Genomic DNA, 27096 nt, shown 5'->3' with positions numbered 1-27096 from the left:
AGTCCATTTACATTTAAGGTTAAGATTGTTATGTGTGAACTTGATCCTGCCATTATGATATTAACTGGTTATTTTGCTCGTTAGTTGATGCAGTTTCTTCCTAGCCTTGATGGTCTTTACATTTTGGCATGTTTTTGCAATGGCTGGTACCGGTTGTTCCTTTCCATGTTTAGTGCTTCCTTCAGGGTCTCTTGTAAGGCAGGCCTAGTGGTGACAAAATCTCTAAGCATTTGCTTATCTGTAAAGGATTTTATTTCTCCTTCACTTATGAAACTTAGTTTGGCTGGATATAAAATTCTGGGTTGAAAATTCTTTTCTTTAAGAATGTTGAATATTGGCCCCCACTCTCTTCTGGCTTGAAGAGTTTCTGCCGAGAGATCTGCTGTTAGTCTGATGGGCTTCCCTTTGTGGGTAACCCGACCTTTCTCTCTGGCTGCCCTTAAGATTTTTTCCTTCATTTCAACTTTGGTGAATCTGGCAATTATGTGTCTTGGAGTTGCTCTTCTCGAGGAGTATCTTTGTGGCGTTCTCTGTATTTCCTGGATTTGAATGTTGGCCTGCCCTACTAGGTTGGGGAAGTTCTCCTGGATGATATCCTGAAGAGTGTTTTCCAACTTGGTTCCATTTTCCCCGTCACTTTCAGGCACCCCAATCAGACGTAGATTTGGTCTTTTTACATAATCCCATACTTCTTGCAGGCTTTGTTCATTTCTTTTTCTTCTTTTTTCTTTTGGTTTCTCTTCTCGCTTCATTTCATTCATTTGATCCTCCATCGCTGACATTCTTTCTTCCAGTTGATCGAGTCGGTTACTGAAGCTTGTGCATTTGTCACATATTTCTCGTGCCATGGTTTTCGTCTCTTTCATTTCGTTTGTGAGCTTCTCTGCATTAATTACTCTAGCCATCAATTCTTCCACTTTTTTTTCAAGATTTTTAGTTTCTTTGTGCTGGGTACGTAATTCCTCCTTTAGCTCTGAGAAATTTGATGGACTGAAGCCTTCTTCTCTCATCTCGTCGAAGTCATTCTCCGTCCAGCTTTGATCCGTTGCTGGCGATGAGCTGCGCTCCTTTGCCGGGGGAGATGCGCTCTTATTTTTTGAATTTCCAGCTTTTCTGCCCTGCTTTTTCCCCATCTTTGTGGTTTTATCTGCCTCTGGTCTTTGATGATGGTGATGTACTGATGGGGTTTTGGTGTAGGTGTCCTTCCTGTTTGATAGCTTTCCTTCTAACAGTCAGGATCCTCAGCTGTAGGTTATAGCTGTAGGAGATTGCCTGAGGTCCACTCCAGACCCTGTTTGCCTGGGTATCAGCAGCAGAGGCTGCAGAAGATAGAATATTTCTGAACAGCGAGTGTACCTGTCTGATTCTTGCTTTGGAAGCTTCCTCTCAGGGGTGTACTCCACCCTGTGAGGTGTGGGGTGTCAGACTGCCCCTAGTGGGGGATGTCTCCCAGTTAGGCTACTCAGGGGTCAGGGACCCACTTGAGCAGGGAGTCTGTCCCTTCTCAGATCTCAACCTCCGTGTTGGGAGATCCACTGCTCTCTTCAAAGCTGTCAGACAGAGTCGTTTGCGTCTGCAGAGTTGCTGCGTTTGTTATTGTTTACTGTGCCCTGTCCCCAGAGGTGGAGTCTACAGAGACAGGCAGGTTTCCCTGAGCTGCTGTGAGCTCCACCCAGTTCGAGCTTCCCAGCAGCTTTGTTTACCTACTTAAGCCTCAGCAATGGCGGGCGCCCCTCCCCCAGCCTCGCTGCTGCCTTGCCGGTAGATCACAGACTGCTGTGCTAGCAATGAGGGAGGCTCCGTGGGTGTGGGACCCTCCCAGCCAGGTGTGGGATATGATCTCCTGGTGTGCCTGTTTGCTTAAAGCGCAGTTTTGGGGTGGGAGTTACCTGATTTTCCAGGTGTTGTGTGTCTCAGTTCCCCTGGCTAGGAAAAGGGATTCCCTTCCCCCTTGTGCTTTCCAGGTGAGGCAATGCCTCGCCCTGCTTCAGCTTTCGCTGGTCGGGCTGCAGCAGCTGACCAGCACCGATCGTCTGGCACTCCCCAGTGAGATGAACCCAGTACCTCAGTTGAAAATGCAGAAATCACGGGTCTTCTGTGTCGCTCGCGCTGGGAGTTGGAGACTGGAGCTGTTCCTATTCGGCCATCTACACTATGTTTTTAAAGCAGCAGTGCCTAGCTTCCTTTTTAAAAATAAACTACTTCACAGACTTCTGTTGTATTAAACAAATACCAGTAGAACTGCTTTAGTTGAAGTTGCTGAAGTCCTGCAGTCTAGGAATTCTCCTGCCCGTTTAGTTTTTCTCCTGCTCCTTGGACAGTTTTCTCCTGTCTATGAGGCAATTCTTGGAGAAAATAAGGAGCATCAGAACACCAACAGTCCATGGGCATAACTTTGAAAACCACTCTAATAAAACTGAACTCTTCAAGTGTCAAATCCAACAGTTAAATTCATCCAGCTCACCATGAAGCACCGTGAAGTGGATAAGTTAAATATTAGTATCAAAATTCAAATTTTAAATGCTGTTGCACTATATTATGTTTTAGCCATCTCTCATAAGACATTCAAAGATGAAAAGTATAAAGTAATTAATTTAATACTTCATACCATGTATGCAGTAACTGAGTTATGAAGCATAATGCTATATTTTCAAAGTATTCTGATATACACTATTTCATTTTATTCTCAAACAGTCCTGTAAGGTAAGAGTGGCAGGTATGATTCACATTTTTCAGACGAATATACATTTAATATTATTATTACATTTGTATGAAAATCCACTAAAAACATAGATCTAGGAATCATGTGTGTTTTGTTTTATACCAGATAGTACACAGCACCTGCATATAAGACGTACCCAATAAATGACTGGTGAATAAGTAAATGAATAAATGTACGAATAAATGAAAAAAAAAATCAAGGTCTAAAGAAGTTGTACACTTGTTGAATGAAGCTCTCAATATTGGTTAGTAAAAGTACTGAGCCATAGCTGATGGAACCAAAGATTCACATCTGAGTCAAAAGCAGTCCTTAAGGGCAGGCTTGGTAGAATTCACATTGTCCTGGCATGGGAACTCTGATCACAAGATGCTCTTTATTCAGCAATCACTAACCACTCCCTTAACTTGAGACTCACTTCATTTTTCTCCCTTATATTCAACTATCCTCTGAGACTTCAGAATCTCTTTCTCAGTTTGAGCTGTATCTACCTTTACCTCCCACATTAGTTCTTCATTCCCCGCTTCCATTCCACCTCATGACTGAAATGGTCCTGTCTCTGCTGGTGCTCTCTTCTTTCCCGGAAGTTTTACAGCTCTTGGCTCCTTTCACCATCTCCTTCTATGTTCCTCATTGTTATTTTTTTAAGGCCCTTAGATATTACTTCCAGTTCAAGATCCAACTCTGCTCTGCCTTGGCATTTGCCATCTAACCTGGGATAAAGTCTCTAGGGCCATGATCCTTCTTACTTTTCACACCTACATGTTTTTTCTTATTTATTAATTATTTAAAAATATTATCCTTTTCAAGTGAGCAAATGTAAAAAAAATTTTTTTTAAATGGTAACACATGAAATACGAACTATTTCTGGCAGTATGGTAGATGATATATTCTGATTCCAAAAAATCCTTTCACTTCCAAATGCCTATTCATTATGATGGGAAAATTACAACAAATGCCTGTTAAAATACAAACTTGAGGTCACAAGAAAGAAAGGCATATCTCCTTAGCCAAAAACCAAACTAGAACTAAAACAGGTTGGAAAGTGAATGATGAATGTCTTTGGAAATATTGCAGGTCTAGTGAGGAGTTAGAACAGAAATCCTCATGAGTCAAGACTCTTAAAGAACAACAAGGAAAAATGTGTATCTCAGTCTAAGCTCTCATAGAACCTCACTGGCGGCTTTCTAATGTACTTTTCTCAGAGAGGAGAATGATCCAGAATGAAGGTCTAAGATGCATGAAAAATGATTAGCAAAGAAACGAGAATGCATATGGTTTACTGTAAGACATTTAAAAAAATAACATGCAATAAGGGGAAAACGAACCAATCTATAATTAAAACTTTGTACAAGAATATGCAAATGCGGGAGGGACAGTAGCACAGCTAAGCATATGACAGTCATTTTTTTTCCTAGGAGGAAGTAGAGGTAAGTATTAACTTCAAATTAACTACTTAACACAATTTATAAACTTGAGAAACTAGTCAGTAAAAATCACAGAAACTGCATGATTTCCAGTGTAATGGAGGGGGGAAATGAAAGAAAAATAATTCAATTAAAAAACAATCAGGAAAGAGAAAAAATAGAATAAGAAAAATTAAAAGCATACACCGATATAGAATTCTAAGTCTATAAGAAATCAAAATAAATGCAAATTGATAAGCTAGCCAAATTAAATGACAGAGATTGTGTGGTTAGAAAAAAATTAAATCTAGCTATTTGCTGTTTACATGAGTATAACACATTGGTCATAGAAAAGTTGACACAAAAAGATGTGAACAGTGAATAGTTAGATTGAACACTAACTGAAAATAGCTTGTGTTATCATGTAGGAAAACTGACTTTAAAACAAAATAATATTATAGGAATAAAGAGATTTATTACATAATAATAAAAGGTTAAATCACCAGAAAGACAAAAGAAATTCTGAACTTGAACCTAATTAAGTATCTCATATAAGAAGAAATGAACAGAATAAAAAAAACTTGACAACTCATCTTCATAGATTCTGACTGAGCATTTTCAGTAAATACCAAATCAAATAGGCAAAAGAGTAGTAAAATAACTGAGGTTCTGAATGGTTTGGATAATAAGCTTCATGTATTGGATATATAGATAACTCTAACTGAAGATTTAGAGATATACATTCTTCTCAACCACATGTGTAATATATACAAAAATGACCCAAAAAGTAGGTGACAGATCAAACTTCAAAAACTTCAAATAATCAATATCAAACACAACACACTCTGACCACAATGCCATTAAGGCAGTTAAGTTAGAAATAAATAAAAAAACTCCATACTTTTGGAAATTTAAAGACTTACCTCTAAATGATTAATAAATAAAAAGGAAATAAAAATGTGATGAAATTTAAACATACTTAAAATTACATAAAAAATGAATATATTACAAACCAAAATTGGTGAGATAAAGATAAAGCCACATTTCAAGGGAAGGAAAGTTAAACTTATTTATAATAATACAGTATTAGAAAAAATAAAACAATGAATTTCATTCTTATAAAAGCAACATGCAGAAAATATAAAAAAAGATGCCAATCATGACATCAAAAATATATGGTATGTATAATTATATCTACAACAGTTATGCATAAACTTTATTGAGAAAAATGTAAAGTTTCACTGAGAGACATTAAAAAAATCAATTGAGATATACAGTGTTGGAAGGCACCATCTTCTAAAGATTCTGATTACCCATAAATCAATTTATACATTTAATATAGTTCCAAACTAAGGATTTATTCCGTAGAACTTGATACACTTATTCTAAAATCAATATGTAAGAACAAAGGACAAAAACAGCCATGACACTCCTGCTAATGAACAAGAATAAGGTTGGGCATGGTAGCTCACACTTGTAATTCCAATACTTTCAGAAGCTGAGGTATGTGGATTGCTTGAGCCCAGGTGTTCAAGACCAGCCTAGGCAACATGACAAAACCCTATCTCTACCAGAAAAAAAACCCCAAAAATTAGCCAGGTGTGGTGGCATGCACCTATAGTCCCTGCTACTTGGGAGGCTGAGGTGGGAGGATTAATTGAGCCAGGAGGTGGAGGCTGCAATGAGCTGTGACTGTGCCACTGTACTCCAGCTTGGGTGATAGAACAAGATCCCTTTCTCAAAAAAAAAAAAAAAAAAAAAAAAAAAAAGAATAAGAATAAGAATAAAACAGGCAGATTTGCACTACTATGGTATGTATTATTAGTTATATCAATAAGCTGTATGAATTATGACAGAGTGGTTTTAGTACAGGAATAGACATTAGATACACCAAAGAAATGCAGGCTAGAAATAGACTTAGTGTTTGTAAAGTCTTGACAAAGGACAGAGCAGCATTTAGATCAGTGAAAGACTGGGCCTAAAATACAAAGTGACTGATTTGGAAAGGTAAAATGAGATTCAGATACAATGTTAATATTTGATTTTTTAAGCTTGGTGGTAGTTACCTAAGCCTTTATTATTATTCATACATTTTGTGTATCTTAAACATTGCATTACGAATTACAAAAAAAGTTTAGGTTAAATGCAGGAAAGTGTTTTTGAGCTAGGCTAGCAGCTTCTCAATTCTGGCTCTACCACTTACTGGTCATGTGAACTCAACAGGCTGCTTTACCTTTATCTGTGAAATGAGATTACTAGCAATTATATGACACGGCTCTTTAGCAGTAACAATACTGCATATAAGTCACCCCTATCAGAATACCTGGTCTACTTATAAAGGATACTTAATAAATAACAATATTCTTTTACATTAAAATGTAATAATATAGACGCTATGGAAAAACTTATGAAAGTGACACATCAAGTAGGTATTTGGGAAGCACTGATTTGGAGTACTAAAGGATATTGTATATATTCCAAATATGTTAATTGTTGCAGAAATATGAATACTTGCCCAAAGAGCGGGTATTTAATGTTGCTAACCAGAGTTCATGCCTGGGGACCACTAAAACAATTAGTTACCAGTTGACATAACATTGCTAGGCTCATAATAAGCATTTGATTTTCTAATATACAAACATAAACATATAAACACACATTTATAGCACATGAGGTCTTCCTCAAGGGCAACTTATTTGATCCTTTTTTTTCTTTTTTGACATGTTTTAATTACTACAAAGACCAGTTATATTAACGATGTTCAATGCCGTATTAGCTATCCAATGGCAAAATGATTAGCTTAAGAAGGCTTCAATATGTTGCAAAAATAATCTAATTTAGTCTAAGAAAGAAAATAAAGCTACAGGAAATTACATTTCTACAAATAATGAGATGTTGCACGATGTACTTTTAAAACGCCATAAACAATGTGTAGTTATTTTCTCTAAGGTAACAGTCTTTAAGATCTAATTGTGCATGGTCATATCTACAAATATAACCCCATCTTGATATTATTGGTTTGTATTAAATTTTGAAAACTTTATTATAACTGACCATTGTCATTGTCTATTATACAGTAAAATTCACCTTACATGTCACTGAACTTCCCAGAATTTGATTAAACATATGTTAGTAAATCTATAATAAACTCACAGAGTATAAAGGTAAAAACAAAGCATTCTGCAGCTGTCTCAAACCGTACCAGTGATGCTTACTTCAAACTGCAGCCTTAAATGGTTTGGAAGGAAGAACCTAACCAGGAAAAGTTACCTGTCCCAAAAGTTATGTATTTGGCTATTATCAAGACTTTTGGGTTACATGTATTCACAGCTCAAGCAGTATTTTGATTATGGTATGAATATAACAATGCCACTATGAATATAACAATGCCAATTTATATATATGGCACAGTGATTGATTCAGTCATATGATATGTAAGTATAATATAGTAATTTATTAATATATTTGCCATACATCTAGAGTCTTTTTAAAGGGTACATGTCACATTCTTTCTGTCCAGCTTTAATCTATTTACAGGAAAGAGTAGTGGGAATGGTTCATCAACCTTGAACTGTCAAAGTGTTATGAAACGAAACACTAGAAAAAAAACTAAAATAAATTTTTTCTCATATATTTAGTATTTTTCACTGTGTTCAGATTCATCTTTCCTTGTCATCTAATTTCTAAAATATTTTCTTCTCCTTTTTAGTATTTTCGTAGATCTCAATAAACTTTGTTTTTCCATAGGACAACAGACAGGCAGGCAAAACTAAGTGTGGATAGCTAAAATAAAAGAAATAAAATAATAATAATAATCCCTTTTGTTCACTCTTGATTACATCTGATGTTAGTAGGCATAATAATTATTGAGCATATAAAATAAAAGTTTCATTGATTTTAGCTATTAAAATAGCAAGCAATTTTGTAGTTAAGTACTTTTCATATGCTATCACAAAAATCCAAGGATTACTTTTGAATTTTATCCTGTCTTCTCTTACTGAATTGAAGAAATATTGTGAAATAGGAGGCATTTGAAATTATTTTCCATAACACTTTTCAAACATAACTGTAATATCAAGATTGATATTCCAGAAGATATTAACTTCTACATTTGCTATCACAACTTAAAATATCAAATAATTTAACCTACATTGTTTTAAAATCCTCAAATAAATAGAAGAATATTCCTTTCAGTACATGCTTACTGATTATTATGCCTACTGACATCAAATGCCAAATTTTACTAAATGTATAGCTGTGGACCCTGCAAAGCCCCAAGGCCAAGGGGAACTTCTGGGTGGTTGACAAAAGCCTGATCCCACCAGAGTCGCTATGGTGGCAGAACACAGCCCTGTGTAGGTGCTGGCAGAAATGGGGTGCACGCGGAGCCTTCACCAAGGACCTGGGGCCCTACTTGCTGCAAGGTGCGCCCAGTCCCCTGCTGCCACCCAGTGAGGGCTTCAGCATCAAGTCCCTGCTAGGGGACTCTGGGGAGGAGGCACCCTGGTCCCATAGAGCAGCCCAGCTCCTTCAGGCATGGGGAGCAGTGGGGAAGAGGTGGTGCCCACCCCACCCCTGCCCTCTTCTGAGAGGCCTCTGTGGCCCCTCTGCCCCCTTCCCAGCCCCATAAGAATGGAGGGGGAGGCTTCCCAGCAGGGAGCCATGGGGCCCTCGACCTTCTCCACAGAGCCTACGGCCTGGTCTCTCCACTCACTGCAGGACACCTCAGTTCCTGGGTGGCTGTCCATTGGGGGACAAAGAGCCTCCCTCTAGGGGCAGCTGCTCATCTCCTACTTGCCTATCTACACTCTCAATGTGGTAATGCCCTTGGCACCATCACCCACCTACTGCCCCCAGTGTCCACTATCAACTGGCCCTGCCTACTGGGGGGGTGGCCTCTGAAACCTGAGGGCCCCCAGGACTGCTCTGGGATCTAGATGTCCTCTTCCAGGAGGTGTCACCCAACAAAAGCATCTATGACTTTTGGGTCAGTCACCCTTGGGACCTGGCGGCTCCTGCCCCAGGCTGGTTGCTCTCTTGGTGCAGCCCATGAGGCTCCTAAGGCAGGGGCTCCTCCTCTCTCCACCTCCCACTCCCAGCTTGTTGACAGGGAGCCAATGCCAGGAGGGTGTCTGTGACCACAGCAGACTCAAACCACCAGGCAGCAGCCTTGCTGAGTGTCCACAGTATTTACTGGACTACCCCACGTGTGGCTGTGGCCCAGCTGGGCATGACCCTGATCCTGGTCGTCATGCTTCTGTTTCCCCTACACCAGAGGCAAGGCTGGAGGAGCAGGGCTGAGTCTGGAATAGCCCTTTCATGTCTCCTCTTCTCAGTCCACTACCCATCCATCACCAGGTGTCACCTCCCCTCCTGTGCTCCAGGCTGGGGGAGGGAGAGCCTAATGGTAGATCCAGCCTGAAGTCCTGCCCTCTGTCATCTGTCTGGGAAGGAGGTAGCACCTTTTCTGGGAAAAAGATTAGGGAGTAGACTGGACCCTACATGGTCTTGGTGGGGGGAAGATAACAGGAATTTACAATGTTTTTTTGTTTGTTTGTCTTTTAAAAAAGATAATAAAGTCCTTATACATGATAGGAACTAAAAACTTTGCTGCTTATTATTACAACTTATATGTAAATATATTCTATCATAATTCATTAGCTTTGTTCATATTTTAACCATGAACCTGAGTAAACAGAACTATAAAAATTATGCAGATGTTAGTTGCTAAAAAATAAATAAGAAACAGTAATATATTAAGAAAAATTATTCCTCATAGTGTTACCTATAAGGGCAGGGAACATTTACATGTGAAGAGCCTGCAAGGCTTGTTCACAGGATTTTGATGCTTTTATGCTGATGTCATTTTATTCTTTATCATTCCAAACTATCCTCTCTCAGGTTTTTACCACGGGATTGACGACGGAAGCAAAATAACTCCGTGTGTGTGTGTGTGTGTGTGTGTGTGTGTGTGTGTACTGCTGCATGTGTGTCTACGAGAATGTGTAGACAGAAGAAAGCATATGAAGGGATAATTTGTCTATGAATGTCAGAAGACGTGTCACATCTTATTTTTTTCTCTCTATTCTTCCTAATTATTCTAAGACCAAATATGTACCACATATGACAAATCACTAACATACAGCATGAGATTACAAGAAAAGTAGCTCTTCATGTCAGCTTACGGTTAAATTTGTTTAACTATTAGCTGTAGCGCTTAAATTTACATAATCCACTTACATAAAATAAACTCTCAGTTTATATGGGTTTTAAACTACAAAGAAGGGAAAGGAAGCTGAAAACAAAAAAGTCCTTAGAGAAAACAGATTTATCACTAAGAAGTTTCTTTGTACTCTTTCCAGGTCCACCCCTCTTCCCACCATCTTCACTAAATACGAAAATTCATACGAAGCAACGGAGGAAAAAAATCCTCTCTTTTGCTTCTTGTCATGATATAGTTACAGTCCATGCTGATTTGTTGAGTTGCCGTGTTCCCCACAAAGTAACACTGGTTCCAATACACTACTAACATGTAGATTCCCCCATTCTCCTTGTATAAAATCAGTCTCTTGACATTATTTCCCTATTCTTTCTAAAAGAAATCGCATAGCCAAATTTTATAGGAAGATAAATTTCTGAAGAATTCTACTTCTGAAATTTTAGGAGAGTGAGAATGAACTCACAAGTTATTCTATGCAATTGCTTAGTAATACAAATTCTATTCACTAGTAATACTTTAAAGCATAGGGCTCAAGGTACTTGGCTCTACAGTGAACATAAACAAAAATTACTTAAAAAGGTAAAAAATTACTTTTTTTAAAGGTAAAAACAAAGTCCTTGGTTAGGTCCTATTTATTACATTCTTTGGTATTCAATAGTTTTTAAAACATTCTATCTTATTAAGAATTTAATAAAAAGGAATCTATAAGAATACTTCTTACCCCTTGATCTTAAACAGCTTAATATGGCTACGTTCTTGAGCTCTTATAATTCTTCCTTAAACTTTAAAGAACTGTACATTCTTTCAGAATCAAATGCTGAGAACACCAAAAGTAAAGATAAAACATTTTCTACTAATATCTTTATCAGTTGAAATTGCTCATGTTAGATTATCAGAGTATGAAATTGTTAAATAACAGCAGGATGATTACTTTTAATTTGCTTCAACAAACAAGAGAGAATCTTCAAAATACAATTCATTGTACATCACCAAAATGTGCACTAACATCAGACTTTCAGAGTACTGGAAAAGTGTTTGTTCCTATTTTTAACACTTATATTTATTGGACCTCTCATCAACCCCACAATTCCTCCAATTGTAATAAATATTTAGGTTACACAACTATAACTATATGAAACTTTGACTTCTGAAAACTAGTAAAGAACTAATACAAAATATGCTTTGTCCATAATCAATCTGCTTTAGTTTAGATAGTACTTGGATGTCTGGGGTCTTTTTCCTTTTGGCAGGGTATTTGTCTTTGAAGAACACAAAAGCACTACTGGTGACTTAAACAAAATTGATGCAAATGCCTTACAATTCATGTAACGTAACTAGGGATGTATATTTTGTTACCACATCCACTACAACCCCACATACACCCATATACACACACACACACACCCATGTTGATTTATTTGTATAGCTGTTATACTATAATGACATTGTTGAGCAATTGCAACAAAGACTGCCCTGCAAAGCCTGAAATATTTACTATCTGTCCCTTTACAGAATACACTTTCTGATGTTGGACTAAAGGAAGAGAATTTAATATTAGAGGAAACTACTACAAATGTGACTCAGAGTGATCTCTAAACTTATGAGTAGGGTTATAAGCTGTATCTGATAGTAGTCAATACTAAACATTCTGTTGGCAATACTACATAGTAGTTGATCAATACTTAACCCACTGTGACCTAAACTGTATTATAGAAAAAATATTCAGGAAGCTAGTTGTATTTTTATACCACAGATAAAGATCCAGCTTATATAAACAGTATTGCCAACTCACCTGATTCTACCCCTGGGGCGCTCAGATTGCTCTGACATAAAGCTTGTGCTGCTGAGGCGTGAGGCACTGCTGGTTCGGGAAATGGCGGAAACATCACTGACATCACTATCTGATGATTTGGCAGAGACGTTATCACAGCTTCTGTACTGATCTTTATGTATGTTATACTAAAGATTAAAAACAAGAAAGTGTGAGCTCCATCATTAGACCATGGAAAAGACATAGATGGTGAGATGAATGACTACTTAGCCCACACCAAATAAAGGTGTACCTTCATAAAAGTAGGTGTAGAATCTAAAATAATCCAAATGCTAACATATGATTTCCAATATAAAAACATTATCCTTTGAGTGGTAGGAGATGGCTTAGGAAGACTGAAATATGAATTAAACACAATCATTAAATGCTTGATTAGAAAATTCATTAAATTATTTGTATATACTTAAAACCTCAAAAGTGTATTATTCATTGTTTTCTAGTACATATGCTTCTCTTTTTTGTTTTCATTTTCATTCTTGTCCATTTTATTCACCTTCTACTCTAGTCAAAGCACAGGCTGAGCATTCCTAATCAAAAAATTCCAAATCTGAAGTGCTCCAAAATCTTTTTGAGCACCGACACGATGCACAAAAGAAATGTTCACTGGAACATTTTGGATTTTCAGATTAGGATGCTCAACTGGAAAATATACAATGTATATGGTACAAATATACCAAAATATGAAAAAAAAATCCAAAATATCAAACACCTCTGGTCCCACACATTTTGAATAAGGGATACTTGACCTGTATAGACTGGTTCCATTTGTACATACTTTTTGATACTTTCTGAAACTAGTCAATTTAGTTAAATACTTGGTAAGACATTATAGTGTCTAACATTTCTTAAAAATATATAACTTTTCAAAAACAAGGGCTGATACAGACTGAGTAAAGAGGTAGTGACTGGTCTTTACCTTTCTACTATGGCTTCATTAGACGGTTTCAGATTTAACCTAACTTAGTATCAAAATTAGAATACTGGATCCCTATTAAAATTTCATTGTACGTTATATCTTATATTCAAAGATGTCTTTAAATTTGTCTCTGATATTCACTGCCTAAAATTTTAGGAATCAAGTAAAAGATTAAAATATGCAAAGCTGTCAAAGCAATTATCTACTCTTATTTCTACTTCACTGTCTTATTGTGATGAATCACACAGTGAATAGCTTACGTATTACATATTATTTTTATATATGTTATAATTGTAATAAATAGGTTACATAACTATAAATAACTGAAAGATACCTAAAATGTAAGTAGTTCTCTTGGATACTGGAAGGTAAGATACTATAACTTCTTTTGTAAAACAAAATAACATATGGGTGTTTGTTTTTTTGCAAGCAATTAATTTTAGATTTATGAGAAATAAAGTATGAAAATATCAAATGTTTATTAAATCTGTAGAAAAAGTCATCTATCCTTTGTGATGTTCCATGTCAGAGGAATTTTAATGAATTTGAACTATCTTGCCAAAACATACTAAATTAACTGATGCTACAACCGGGGTCTATATGTACTAAAAATAAGATTAGACAATAACACTTAAAAAATTATCCTAGAGAAAGGTCTCATGTTTATTCAATAATTTCTTATATGAGAGTAGTTTAGGACTGAAACATTTAAATGTGAGTTTTGTTTTTGTTTTTGGAGACACATTCTCCCCTGTTGCTCAGGGTGGAGTGCAGTGACGTGATCTTGGCTCACTCCAACCTCTGCCTCCCAGATTCAAGCAATTCTCCTGCCTCAGCCTCCCAAGTAGCTGGGACTACAGGCGCAGGCTGCCGCACCTGGGTAGTTTTTTGTATTTTAGTAGAGATGGGGTTTTACTGTGTTACCCAGGCTGATCTTAAACTCCTGAGCTCAGGCAATCCACCCGCCTTGGCCTTCCTAAATGTGAGTTTCATTTCTTTGCCTCTCATGTGTATGTGTTGGTAAAATAATTTCATATCAGACATGAAAATAATTCCCAATATATAGGATATATATACAATTATTTTTCCCAAGGATTTTTCATAACTGTGTGATTTCTCTCTCAAGGTCATATGCCAAATTAGAATTTAAAGGAAATTCATATATGTTATTGTATCTAAACTGAGCTATATTTATATGATTTCCTGGTTGATCTAAAATTAATGTGATTTAAGATAATGTATTGAAAGCAATGTGACAATATGGTTTACCAGCAAATTCAGTTATATTTAATAACATGATTCTGACTGACACAATTCATTTTAATCAGATCTGTTTTCAGTTTACAGGTGTATGTGCTAAAAATTCAATTATGTTTACAGAGTAAAACCTGAATTTAACACTGTTGCTGCATTACAAACACAACTCCTATATTGTTGGTTTTCTGAAACACTGTGCTAAAAGAGAGATGCTATGTAATTATAGTTTCCAAATGTATTGGAATGATACCTTGTCCATGACAGAATATAAAATATTCTCTGTTCTAGGTGTCAGTATTGTGCTGACATCCAGAGCAAATGCTCCCCTTATTTGATATTTGACAATATTAAGCAGTGTACACTAAAGCATATAGGTATGTGAATGTATATGAAAATATTTTTCCAACTAAAGTATTTTTAGTTGGAAATAAGCCAAAAGATGGCTTTACTTAAGCCACCTTTTCTTCAACCTTTTTGTATACAGACCTTGGTTATTCCAGAAAGTGGACAAAAAGGGATTTCAAAAATTATGCCATAATAAATTGTTCTACATTGAGATAAAGAACAATCTATCATTCTGATATGATATCACAGTTTTAATCACATTGATTATTTGAAGAAAGTGAAATACTTTTATATTCACTTTTAACTATTTAATATGTTAACATTTTAATCACTTTGAATTTCATCAGGCATGATCTGTTAAATTTCAAATGTAACAATTTAATATTTTAATGCAAATACATAAAATATATTTTGAAGAACATAATTCCTCAGGAGGAATTTATACCGATCCTACAGAGGGAAAATAAGTCATTGATGTGAGAGAAATAATAAAATACTACTATTCTTAGAAGTAAGTAATAATAAACACTCTTCAGCTACCTACAAAACCCATCACATCACTCTTGGTTGCTGTTCCTGGGTTACAGAAACATAAACATTCTTTAAATTGTGAGTGCCTAAATGTGATTTCACCTCCTTATTATGAATTTCACTTCATCATTAAGGCATGCAACTCTGTATGACACCAATAAAAAAATAGAATGGTGACACATTTCAAGGATACCTAAGCAGCATCGTTGTGCTTTTTCAAAAGCAAAGTTAGTGCTAATTCCTTACTCAGGATGGATGTTAGGGTCATTTAATCTTCTAAAAGAGGTACTAGGTTTCAAGAAGCATCTCAGGAATTATAGCTGTCTGACAATGTTTTGCCCTGAAAAATGTCCAGCTCTACTAGTGGTTGATTAAAAGTATTCTGATAATGGTTAACTAACTTCTGCTTGGTATAAATTTCAACTAAGGTTTGTAGCTTCATCCAAAATGTCAAATGGATTAATATACTAAAAAAGAGTCAGTAAAAGACTAAAGTTCAAAATTTAATCAATATAAAATTTGTGCCAATACTGGCTCTTAATTATAGCCATAAAAATATAGCCATAAAAATCTTTGTAAAATAGTTATAAAATATGTGATGTAAAATAATAAAAATGAAAAAGATAATTTCCCAAGTATATGCAAAAGGTTTGAATTAACAAAAATGGCTACTGAAAACAAAAAATTCTATTGTGTTAGTATATAATATAAATATAGAGATGTGGAGAGTATTTTATCTTCTACTTGACATATAAGAAAAGGTTAATCATTTATTTTATCTTATATAATTTCCTATCCTATATTCTTACAAGTTTTTAAAGCTACCATAACTTTGATCTCATATTTAGCTATTATAATTTTATTTAACATAGTAGTATCTATTCAGTAAGAGTCATAGTACTATATCTGAAAGTAATAGGTTTTAAAATATTCAAATACAATAAGAGAGAGGAAAGGAAAAAGGGTGCCTGTGTAAAGGAGGGAGGAAAGACAGAATATGCTAATTTAATTTTTATGTAAATTGAAAGCCACATGGGAACCTAGGGTAATGTGTTCATTTCAATGATATAAGTAGAACAAAGTCATTCCCTAAGTCCCAAATCCATTGTTCTAGGCCTCTTCACTATACAGACAGGCTCTACTAATTTTAATACAAATTTTAATAAATTACCTCTTTGCTTCTGAGCCCCCGTTTTCATAAATTTGGTAAATAAGTGAGCTGGAGTAGATTTTGAGGTATTTTCAAGTTTTTAATGCTGTGAGTCAGAGAATTTGGAGTCTGCCAAACGAGATACACCTACCTTTGGTTTACTATGACTATTAGTGGGGGTTTAGACTTCTGAGTACTTCATTTCATTGATTTTTTTGGATCGACTAATTAATGATTAGAGTCCCAGCTCAGGATGATCCAGAAAGGCTTTCAGTATCTTACCCTGATTCTTTACTTGCCTCTTTCTTGTTTCCTATACTGGCTCTACCTCTCCTTGCTGTTCTATTTGACCTCATCTTTTGAAATAAAGCTAAGAAACTGATAAAAACTGTCAGCTTAAAAGGAGCATTTCCAGTTTATAGAAACTTTCAAATAACTGCATCCAACTGTAGAGGGAAAATAAAACCCCAAATTACCCTGCCTTCTAATTCTCACTGCATTTGTAGTAAGAAAACAAAAACAATGATGATATCTATGAAGACAGATAAATAGGCTGATTAGGTGATAATACCATACATAACGAGTTGCAGAGAAGATAAATCTGTACAGAGCTGAAATAGCCAATACTGTGGGACATCAAGTTACTTTGCTTACTATTTTTTTGGTAAGACTCTTAGGGAGTTGGGCATCACCAATCACAGTGACCCTCTGCACTGTATCATTTGGAAGCCCTTCTGCATCTAACCTAACACATAAAGTGATAGACTGTATCAAACACACATGCCTCTACAGCAGTCCTGGTGACAAATCATATTTTGTAGCTACCTCTTTTTTTTTGTTTGTTTTTTTCAGTCACAGAGTATCTGGAAAGAACCACTTCCACTGCTTAAAAATAAGCAGGTTTTTCTACGTCCATATTTCAAGCTAATAATATTAATTTAGTGTAGCTTTATTTACTTTTGATTTCTAATAGCTTATTACTTTCAAAAGAGTTTGGTGATATTAAATTACAACAAAGGTCGACCTATAATGGCTGCTGCTACTTTTGTAGTATTCTATAAAGAAAAAAGGCTTTTAAATAAACCAGATAATATATTTGAAATTACTTTATAAAGAAAAAAATCTATGCTATTTTATTTAAAATTATCAGATATTAGCAGTTTATAAACTCCTTAGTGTTTCCTTAGAAAATATTATTGAAATAAAAATTAAATGCTTATTGGCACTTAAAACTGTGTAAATTTCAGTTTCTAGAAGTTTGAAATCAGTTACTTTTCTTACTAAAGACAGAGCAATAAGAAATCTCATATTACATAATTTTTATCATTCACAAATATCAATAGTCAAATATCAATCCAAAGTTGTATTTAAGACTATAAATACATACCTTAATATCTTAAATGCAATATTTAAATGATGTTCAAGCAACAAAATGGTTTCATATATCTTGCTTATTTATGTGAATTTGACTAATCCTAATCAATCATCAAGTGATTTTAATATCAAATATTTATATATTTTTAGAAAAAAATCAAACCCAAGTTAATATTTCAATGAAGTTATATCATATGAAAATATCAAGAGGAAAGAGGGTTTTTTTTCCGGCTTTGGTAGAAATTATGATGCAGGACTATTATTTAATGATACCTTTTCTTATTTTTTTTTTGTTTTTTTTTTTAGATGGAGTCTCGCTCTGTCACCCAGGCTGGTGTGCAGTGGTGTGATCTCAGCTCACTGCGACTTCTGCCTTCCAGGTTCAAGGGATTCTCCTGCCTCAGCCTCCCAAGTAGCTGGGATTACAGGTGCACACCACCACGCCTGGCTAATTTTTGTATTTTTCAGTAGAGACGGGGTTTAACCATGTTGGCCAGGCTGGTCTTGAACTTCTGACTTTAGGTGATGTGCCCACCTTGGCCTTCCAAACTGCTGGGATTATAGGCGTGAACTACTGCGCCCGGCCCAAATGATACCTTTTCTTATATAATTCAGTGCTTTCTAATCCTGCCTGGTATAGACACTACACATTTTTAAAAGGGTAACTATTTGTTGGATACTACTAATTTTACCTTGGAATATTGCTCGCGATCAAGTTCTTGACTAGAACCAGACCCTGTTGTCTGCTTAAATCGATGCACTTTCATTTTCATCTGTCTTGTTCGCTCCTCCACTACTAAGCTTGCTGCAAAAACACATAATGGAAGCCTATTAAAACACATGAAGAACCTTTCAGGAACTGAACGGCTTAAGATTTCAATGCTTTTGAAATGACTTCAATTAAATAAAATTTAGAAATAACACATGATTAATAAATTAAACAAAATGCAGAATACACAGTACTAGCAACTGTTAATCTAAAGATGAACATGATTCAAATTACACAGAATGGGGAATGTAAATGTTAGTAACAAAATACACTTTATTTCTTGATTTTATATGACATATTTTCAATTTCCTTCATAAATGATTATGTGAAACCAAATTTAATTGTAAAAATATGTTTTCAATTTAAACAACTGTTTGTTGCATGTACATATATAGAGAAAACAAGTATGCATACTTAAAACATCACACATATATGCACATGCTTACATGCATGCACACACCCACTTAACACCCTCGGCTAACAGTAGTCACCTAAAAATTGCTTTAATTAATAAGTATCTACTTTACTGAGGCATTCTTATAAATCGTTAATTTCTGTCAGTGGCTTCTCATGACTTTGTCAGTCCTTAAAACGGACTTACTAAAAGATTAGCTCGCTATTTCTTACGGCTATATCTGGACCACATACATGAAATTTGTAAGCTTGAAAACGAATACATGACTTTTAGCCCTTTAATTTATAAAACGTAAAGAATGCTTTTAAGCTTTTATCAACCTCCTAAGTAGCAGAGGAGGGCAAGAATTGCAGCCTTTGATAAAGTATGAATTGTTCTAAGTTAGAATCTACCATCAGCAACATCACTTCAAAACCCTGCCTTTAAATTTTGCATTTTTACAAATGAAAGAGAAAGAAACAGCTAAGGTACAGTCATGTGTAGGGTAAACGATTCAAAAGCTTATACTTACGTTGTATGAGACCTATGTTTACTTTATACAACATTTGCCAACTTCCCAGAAAACTCAACTTCTGCAACAAGTGTTTAGATTTTTAAGTTGTAGGGCAGTGTGTGTGTGAGTGCACACACATGTATGTGTATGGAAAATTGTTTATTGGTGACTGATGTACTGGGAGCTTTTGCCAAGAGACTAATGGTTTATAAGTTAATGGAAATGTTGACATGTCTGATTGACTTGGCTGCTGATTTTATCTCTTACAAGGAGTTCATAAAGGCATTTGCTGACAATTTTTTCCATTGCAATGACTAAATGTGGCCTAGCATCCTTGATTATAAAACGTCACATACTTTATTGTGTTCAAGTGCAGACCAATAGCACAAGAGATAATAAAATTTGGAATTTGTGGCTAAGTGTTTTAATCATACTTTTAGCACTAAATTATAAAATGTTTCACTTTGTTTCAATTCAGTAGATAACCAATCTCAAATCCCTAACAACCCTTAGTTATGCAAACTAAGCAACGATACACCCCTGCTTTAATAATGTTGACTTCAGAGATAATAAATTGTGACTATTGTTACCATTACAGGATAGTTCATTGGAGAGCTTGAGAAATGTGATTCAGAAATTCATTGCTTTGAGTTTTGAGTAAGTCAAATGGAATACAAATTTAGTTCTGCTCTATAATTAAAGCTTAAAGCAACTCAAAACAATCTCAATTTGCAATAAAAGCAGACTTAAATGGTGTTAGCTTAACTATTCTCATAAAATGATATTAACTTCGCTTAAAATTATGTTGACACTGATTAGCCCACAGCTTTGCAATCTTTTAGTGCCATGTAATTTTCAGGGTAGATGGTTACTTAGACACTGATAATTATATCCCAATAGTTACTGGCTAGGAGCAGTCTGACACAGATCTAGGGACTGAATCCTGCTAGGACAAAACTTCATTTCTCTAAACATTAATAGGATTACGTAGCTTACGCTATGGCTGCACTTAAATCTTTATTTGCAAAATGTAAAACTAAATCATAAAAAGACAGTGGTAACATAACTAAAATGAATCTAAAAATGGTTCTAAATTATTTCATTTACCTCCCTCAAATCATCACTATACTATATTTACTCCCAATGAAGTTAAAACTGACCTTACTTAATCTGTGAAAGTAAAAAACAATCTCCAAATTAACATTATTATTCAAAATAATGAGTAGACTCCCTTGACTCTCCATCAAAGATGTAGTTGCTATGTTATCCTCACCGCTTGCTCTCAGATTCCAGCAACAAAATCAAAATGCCAATAGCTTACAATTATTTACTCTTAGCAAAAAGCCAGATAATTACATAATATCACACACATTTTTGTAGTACTTTTCATTATTTCCCAGTGACATGTGCCTTAGTGCATATTCTGAAATAACTGTTTATACAAGTTATTGTGCTTCAGTAAAAGTTTTTTCATAATCACTAAAAAATCTTCAGTGTAAACATGGAGATTCTTTAACTTTGATAAAGATCTTACATGATTTCCATTTTTATTTTTCAACTATATATCTAGAATAAAATGACATTATTTCTGGATTACAGATGTGTTGAGCCAAATATTAAGATGAATTTAGAAAATAAGATAATCACCACAAATTTGAACCAGAAGGCATGATTCCAATAAGTTATATGATTTATGTGGAGAATAGTAGTAACGATTAAAAGTTAATTGAAAGGTGATTGTCTCTCTAGTATCTTAGTATAAGTAAAATTAACTGTAACTCAGTTAAAATATCATCATTTAAAAAAAGACTACTATCATTAAAATTTTTATATTATTTTAACAATTTTAAACCCAAGAGCAAAACTAAAATAGTAAATAAAATATTTTCCAATTATCCCACAAATCCTAGCATTACATTCACATTTTAGGAACATTCTGAACGTTAACAGTATTGTAAACTAACTAAATCATTAAAATGCCAGTTGCTATTTCTTTACAGAACATTTAAAACTGGGAGGCTATGGGATTTTTATTTTTAAAAATTTCATAAATGCCACATAATCAAGAGCTAAATAATACCTCTCATTTCTTACAAGAAATATAATTACCATGCAATTTCATTTAGTTTTTTAATGAAAATGTAGCTTATGTATAATAAAGTCAAAAGATAAGGATATTTACTATAGACTGTATTTCAGCATTAATTATAGATTTTGTGATTATATATCAAAAATGTATGTATCCTAGTTCCTCAGATGTAATATTGCAATTTTATAAAAATGGGTTTGAAGGGTTGAAATATTTCACTATAAGGTACAAACTGAATTATCTGTCTTATGTTTTAAAAAATGGTACTTTCTAAAAGCACATATTAGTTTACGAAAATGTATATATTGAACAAGATCCATTTTATTTATTCCAACTTTAAATACATTGTTCTTTCCAAACTGTGGTTTTTTAAAATAATTAATCTATGTATGTCACAAATCAATTCAATGTTAAAATTAAGAAAGTATAAAACTGAAACTTATTTTTAAGAGTTAAATGAAAACCGTATTTGTGAAATAATTTCTTGACTTCTAAAGCTCAACAAGAAAGAATCTGATTGGAGTATGCAAGATAAGAAAAGCAAATACAATCTACAAAGTACTGTAATTATCACAATTTTCAAATGGAAAGTATTAGTATTAAAAATAAAGATATTAAAATAACTACTTCTCTTTTCACATTCTTTGCTAAGGATTCCTAACTGAGTGTTATCAATGATCTTTAACAAATCTATGAAGAAATTAAAATCATTCAATAATCTTGTTTGTTCTATATGCATTTTTCTAGATCTGTCCTTTTCGTATTACTAAAAGGCCTATTACTCTAAAAATATCCTCAAAAATCCTTTAAAAATCTTCCCTAATCCATCATTTAAAAATTTCTATAATATAACATCCTTCATAGAGATAATGTAATTTTCTAGGAAACCTCTTTGACTTATCACATATTTATAATTTGCTTTAAAATACTGTAAATTTTATAGTTATATGTAATTTAGGACCATTATAATTTAAACTTGCATTAATATATTTAAAATATTATTTATAAATTTAATATCCTCCCTAACTCATTTTATGAGGCCAACATCATCCTGATACCAAAGCCTGGCAGAGACACAACAAAAAAAGAGAATTTTAGATCAATATCCCTGATGAACATCGATGCAAAAATCCTCAAGAAAATACTGGCAAACCGGATCCAGCAGCATATCAAAAAGCTTATCCACCATGATCAAGTGGGCTTCATCCCTGGGATGCAAGGCTGGTTCAACATATGCAAATCAATAAACATAATCCAGCATATAAACAGAACCAAAGACAAAAACCACATGATTATCTCAATAGATGCCGAAAAGGCCTTTGACAAAATTTAACAGCCCTTCATGCTAAAAACGCTCAATAAATTCGGTATTGATGAAACGTATCTCAAAATAATAAGAGCTATTTATGACAGACCCACAGTCAATATCATACTGAATGGCCAAAAACTGGAAAAATTCCCTTTGAAAACTGGCATAAAACAGGGATGCCCTCTCTCACCACTCCTATTCAACATAGTGTTGGAAGTTCTGGCTAGGGCAATCAGGCAAGAGAAAGAAATCAAGGGTATCCAGTTAGGAAAAGAAGAAGTCAAATTGTCCCTGTTTGCAGATGACATGATTGTATATTTAAAAAACCCCATTGTCTCAGCCCAAAATCTCCTTAAGCTGATAAGAAACTTCAGCAAAGTCTCAGGATACAAAATTAATGTGCAAAAATCACAAGCATTCTTATACACCGGTAACAGACAAACAGAGAGCCAAATCATGAATGAACTTCCATTCACAATTGCTTCAAAGAGAATAAAATACCTAGGAATCCAACTGACAAGGGATGTAAAGGACCTCTTCAAGGAGAACTACAAACCACTGCTCAGTGAAATAAAAGAGGACACAAACAAATGGAAGAACATACCATGCTCATGGATAGGAAGAATCAATATCGTGAAAATGGCCATACTGCCCAAGGTAATTTACAGATTCAATGCCATCCCCATCAAGCTACCAATCAATTTCTTCACAGAATTGGAAAAAACTGCTTTAAAGTTCATATGGAACCAAAAAAGAGCCCGCATTGCCGAGACAATCCTAAGTCAAAAGAACAAAGCTGGAGCCATCACGCTACCTGACTTCAAACTATACTACAAGGGTACAGTAACCAAAACAGCATGATACTGGTACCAAAACAGAGATATAGACCAATGGAACAGAACAGAGTCCTCAGAAATAATACCACACATCTACAGCCATCTGATCTTTGACAAACCTGAGAAAAACAAGAAATGGGGAAAGGATTCCCTATTTAATAAATGGTGCTGGGAAAATTGGCTAGCCATAAGTAAAAAGCTGAAACTGGATCCTTTCCTTACTCCTTATACGAAAATGAATTCAAGATGGATTAGAGACTTAAATGTTAGACCTAATACCATAAAAACCCTAGAAGAAAACCTAGGTAATACCATTCAGGACATAGGCATGGACAAGGACTTCATGTCTAAAACACCAAAAGCAATGGCAACAAAAGCCAAAATTGACAAACGGGATCTAACTAAACTGAAGAGCTTCTGCACGGCAAAAGAAACTACCATCAGAGTGAACAGGCAACCTACAGAATGGGAGAAAATTTTTGCAATCTACTCATCTGACAAAGGGCTAATATCCAGAACCTACAAAGAACTCAAACAAATTTACAAGAAAAAAACAACCCCATCAAAAAGTGGGCAAAGGATATGAACAGACATTTCTCAAAAGAAGACATTCATACAGCCAACAGACACACGAAAAAATGCTCATCATCACTGGCCATCAGAGAAATGCAAATCAAAACCACAATGAGATACCATCTCACACCAGTTAGAATGGCAATCATTAAAAAGTCAGGAAACAACAGGTGCTGGAGAGGATGTGGAGAAATAGGAACACTTTTACACTGTTGGTGGGATTGTAAACTAGTTCAACCATTATGGAAAACAGTATGGCGATTCCTCAAGGATCTAGAACTAGAAGTACCATATGACCCAGCCATCCCATTACTGGGTACATATCCAAAGGATTATAAATCATGCTGCTATAAAGACACATGCACACGTATGTTTATTGCGGCACTATTCACAATAGCAAAGACTTGGAATCAACCCAAATGTCCATCAGTGACAGACTGGATTAAGAAAATGTGGCACATATACACCATGGAATACTATGTAGCCATAAAAAAGGATGAATTTGTGTCCTTTGTAGGGACATGGATGTAGCTGGAAACCATCATTCTCAGCAAACTAACGCCAAGAACAGAAAATCAAACACCACATGTTCTCACTCATAGGTGGGAACTGAACAATGAGATCACTTGGACTCGGGAAGGGGAACATCACACACTGGGGCCTATTATGGGGAGGGGTGAGGGGGGATGGGGGAGGGATTGCATTGGGAGTTATAACTGATGTAAATGACAAGTTGATGGGTGCTGACGAGTTGATGGGTGCAGCACACGAACATGGCACAAGTATACATATGTAACAAACTTGCACGTTATGCACATGTACCCTAGAACTTAAAGTATAATAATAAAAATAAATAAATTTGGATCTCAAAATTCCTTAAATCTTTCACATTTCTCTCTATGCTCCTTGAAATTAAAATGAATTTGAAATTTCAAATGTTTGTGTTTGTAGGCAAAAAATAATTTATATTAATATATTGGTAAACCTCCTAATATTTTCAAGCATTAGATGAAATATGACTGTAAAAGGACAGAAATAAGTAGAAGTTTTATAATATTAAAATATTAATGTAAAATTATTTTTTAACAATTTCAGCTCATATAAGTATCAAAGTTGACACATGATAACATCTTGACAGGATATTTAAGCCTGTCTAGTTAACTAAGATGTGCTATCATATTTTATGAATGAAAAAATTAGTGTCTCTGCTTAGTCGCTGCATAGCAACAGAATGAGAGTTCCATGATAGTGCAGTCCCATTCTTGTTCCAGTAATCTCTCAGGAAGAGCAGTGATAAATGACCGCTTATTTGGAAGTTGTCAGGTAGACTGAAGAATATAAATGACACACCTCCTATGTCTCAGTTATTGACTGCAGCAAAAAAAAAAAAAAAAAAAAAAAGCTGAGATTAACAAGAAAAGCTGAAAAACGTTTAGCTAATTGAATCAGTATAGACTATACCAAGATGTAATAGGAAGATCAGATCTTAAATATTTAATGTATAAACTATGTCTTAAAATATATCAAGAAAGATGGTTTATTTGAAAATTCAAAAATACAATACTAGTCTCTGCTCACAGTTTTTTTAGACTTCAGAGAAACAGGAATTGTTTATGTGGATAAGCATTCTGCATATACCTGGAATAAATGTGGCAAAATAGTAAGAACCTAGGAATGGGAATTACTAGGCATAGATTACAGCCCTAGATCCATCACCATTCATCAGTTCCTCAATGTTCCTTTGATCAATTCCTGATATATCCCTCCATTACAGAGTTTTTATCTGTAAAAAGAAGAGACTGCTCAGAGAACCCTCCAGCAGTTATAGTCTATGATTCTATAGTATTTCAATAGGGTATTGTTAAAATATTTATTTTTTCTTATTTGCAAAAAATAGGAATCTCAATGACTTTGTCTCTTGCTTTATTACCTAATTTCTAGCATTTTAAAATTTGCCAATTTACTATAGGTGTTATGAGGAAAAAAAATCACCAGTTGTATTTTACACCACTATTTTCTATCATGTTCTTTTCCCAATTTAAAAAATATCTGTTCAGGATTGATTCCAGGAACCCCCCACCACATGTACCAAAATTCACGGATACTCAAGTTTCTTATATAAAATGGCATAGTATTTGTATATTACCTAAGCACCCCATCTCATATACTTTCATCTCTCGGTTACTTATAAGAGCTAATACAAGGAAAATGTCATGCAAACAGTGCCTATATGCATTTTTCTAAATCTATCCCTTTCATATTATTAAATGGCTTATGACTTAAAAACATCTCAAAAATCTGTTATACTGTATTGTTTATAGAATAAGGACAAGAAAAAAAATAGTCTGTACATATGCATTACAGATGCAACCAATCTTTTTTTCCCTAAAAGATTTTTGATTCATGGTTGGTTGAAGCCACCATCGTGGAAACCATGGATGCTGTGGGCCAACCGCAATGTTTTATTTTCATGTTGATCCTTATTTTTGGAGTCATGCAAACATAGTGAGAAACTTTGATGTAATGCATATCCAACTTCCACATTTTGACACATATATATATACTATAAATAAAGATTAAATGTTTAAAATATTTTGACTACATAGAAATGCCCTAGTTCGGGCACATTTTCCTGGAATAAAACGACCCCTTTCAACTTGTAAGTGTAAAAACGTTCCAAGTAGTCTCCCTTTTTGTCTTATATAATTCTCTTGGATGTTAAGGATTATGCTGTAATAATGTAAACAATAAAAGAACATCTACCCAGCATCTACCAATAAAATAAACATCTACCCATCATCTACCAATAAAACATACATCTACCAGCATGAGAAACAGAAAATGCAATAAGTGAATAACACAT

The 27096-nt window shown here is 34.7% G+C and overlaps 1 protein-coding gene and 1 pseudogene across 50 annotated transcripts in view; one reads left to right on the top strand and one right to left on the bottom strand.

The window, feature by feature from the left end:
* Window positions 1-27096, bottom strand: part of RIMS1 (regulating synaptic membrane exocytosis 1) — a 499940-nt gene that overhangs the window by 84880 nt on the left and 387964 nt on the right. For 38 of the 50 annotated variants that reach the window (XM_008013531.3, XM_008013512.3, XM_073006134.1 and 35 more), the window contains 2 exons: window positions 18442-18554; window positions 12138-12304 (listed from right to left, as the gene is read on the bottom strand). The exons of 11 other annotated variants lie outside the window; for them this stretch is intronic. In XM_008013531.3, the coding sequence (XP_008011722.1) occupies window positions 12138-12304; window positions 18442-18554 (280 nt within the window). Of the gene's footprint in view, window positions 1-12137; window positions 12305-18441; window positions 18555-25583; window positions 25605-27096 lie in introns of those variants that run through there. One more of the 50 variants, XM_037987121.2, reaches the window with a different exon arrangement.
* On the top strand, window positions 8356-9178 carry LOC140708960 (forkhead box protein H1-like; annotated as a pseudogene).

This window comes from Chlorocebus sabaeus, chromosome 17 (assembly GCF_047675955.1).
Source record: "Chlorocebus sabaeus isolate Y175 chromosome 17, mChlSab1.0.hap1, whole genome shotgun sequence".
Lineage (NCBI taxonomy): Eukaryota > Metazoa > Chordata > Mammalia > Primates > Cercopithecidae > Chlorocebus > Chlorocebus sabaeus.
Note: the sequence above shows the minus strand (reverse complement) of the source record. Positions and strands in the feature narration are given on the sequence as shown.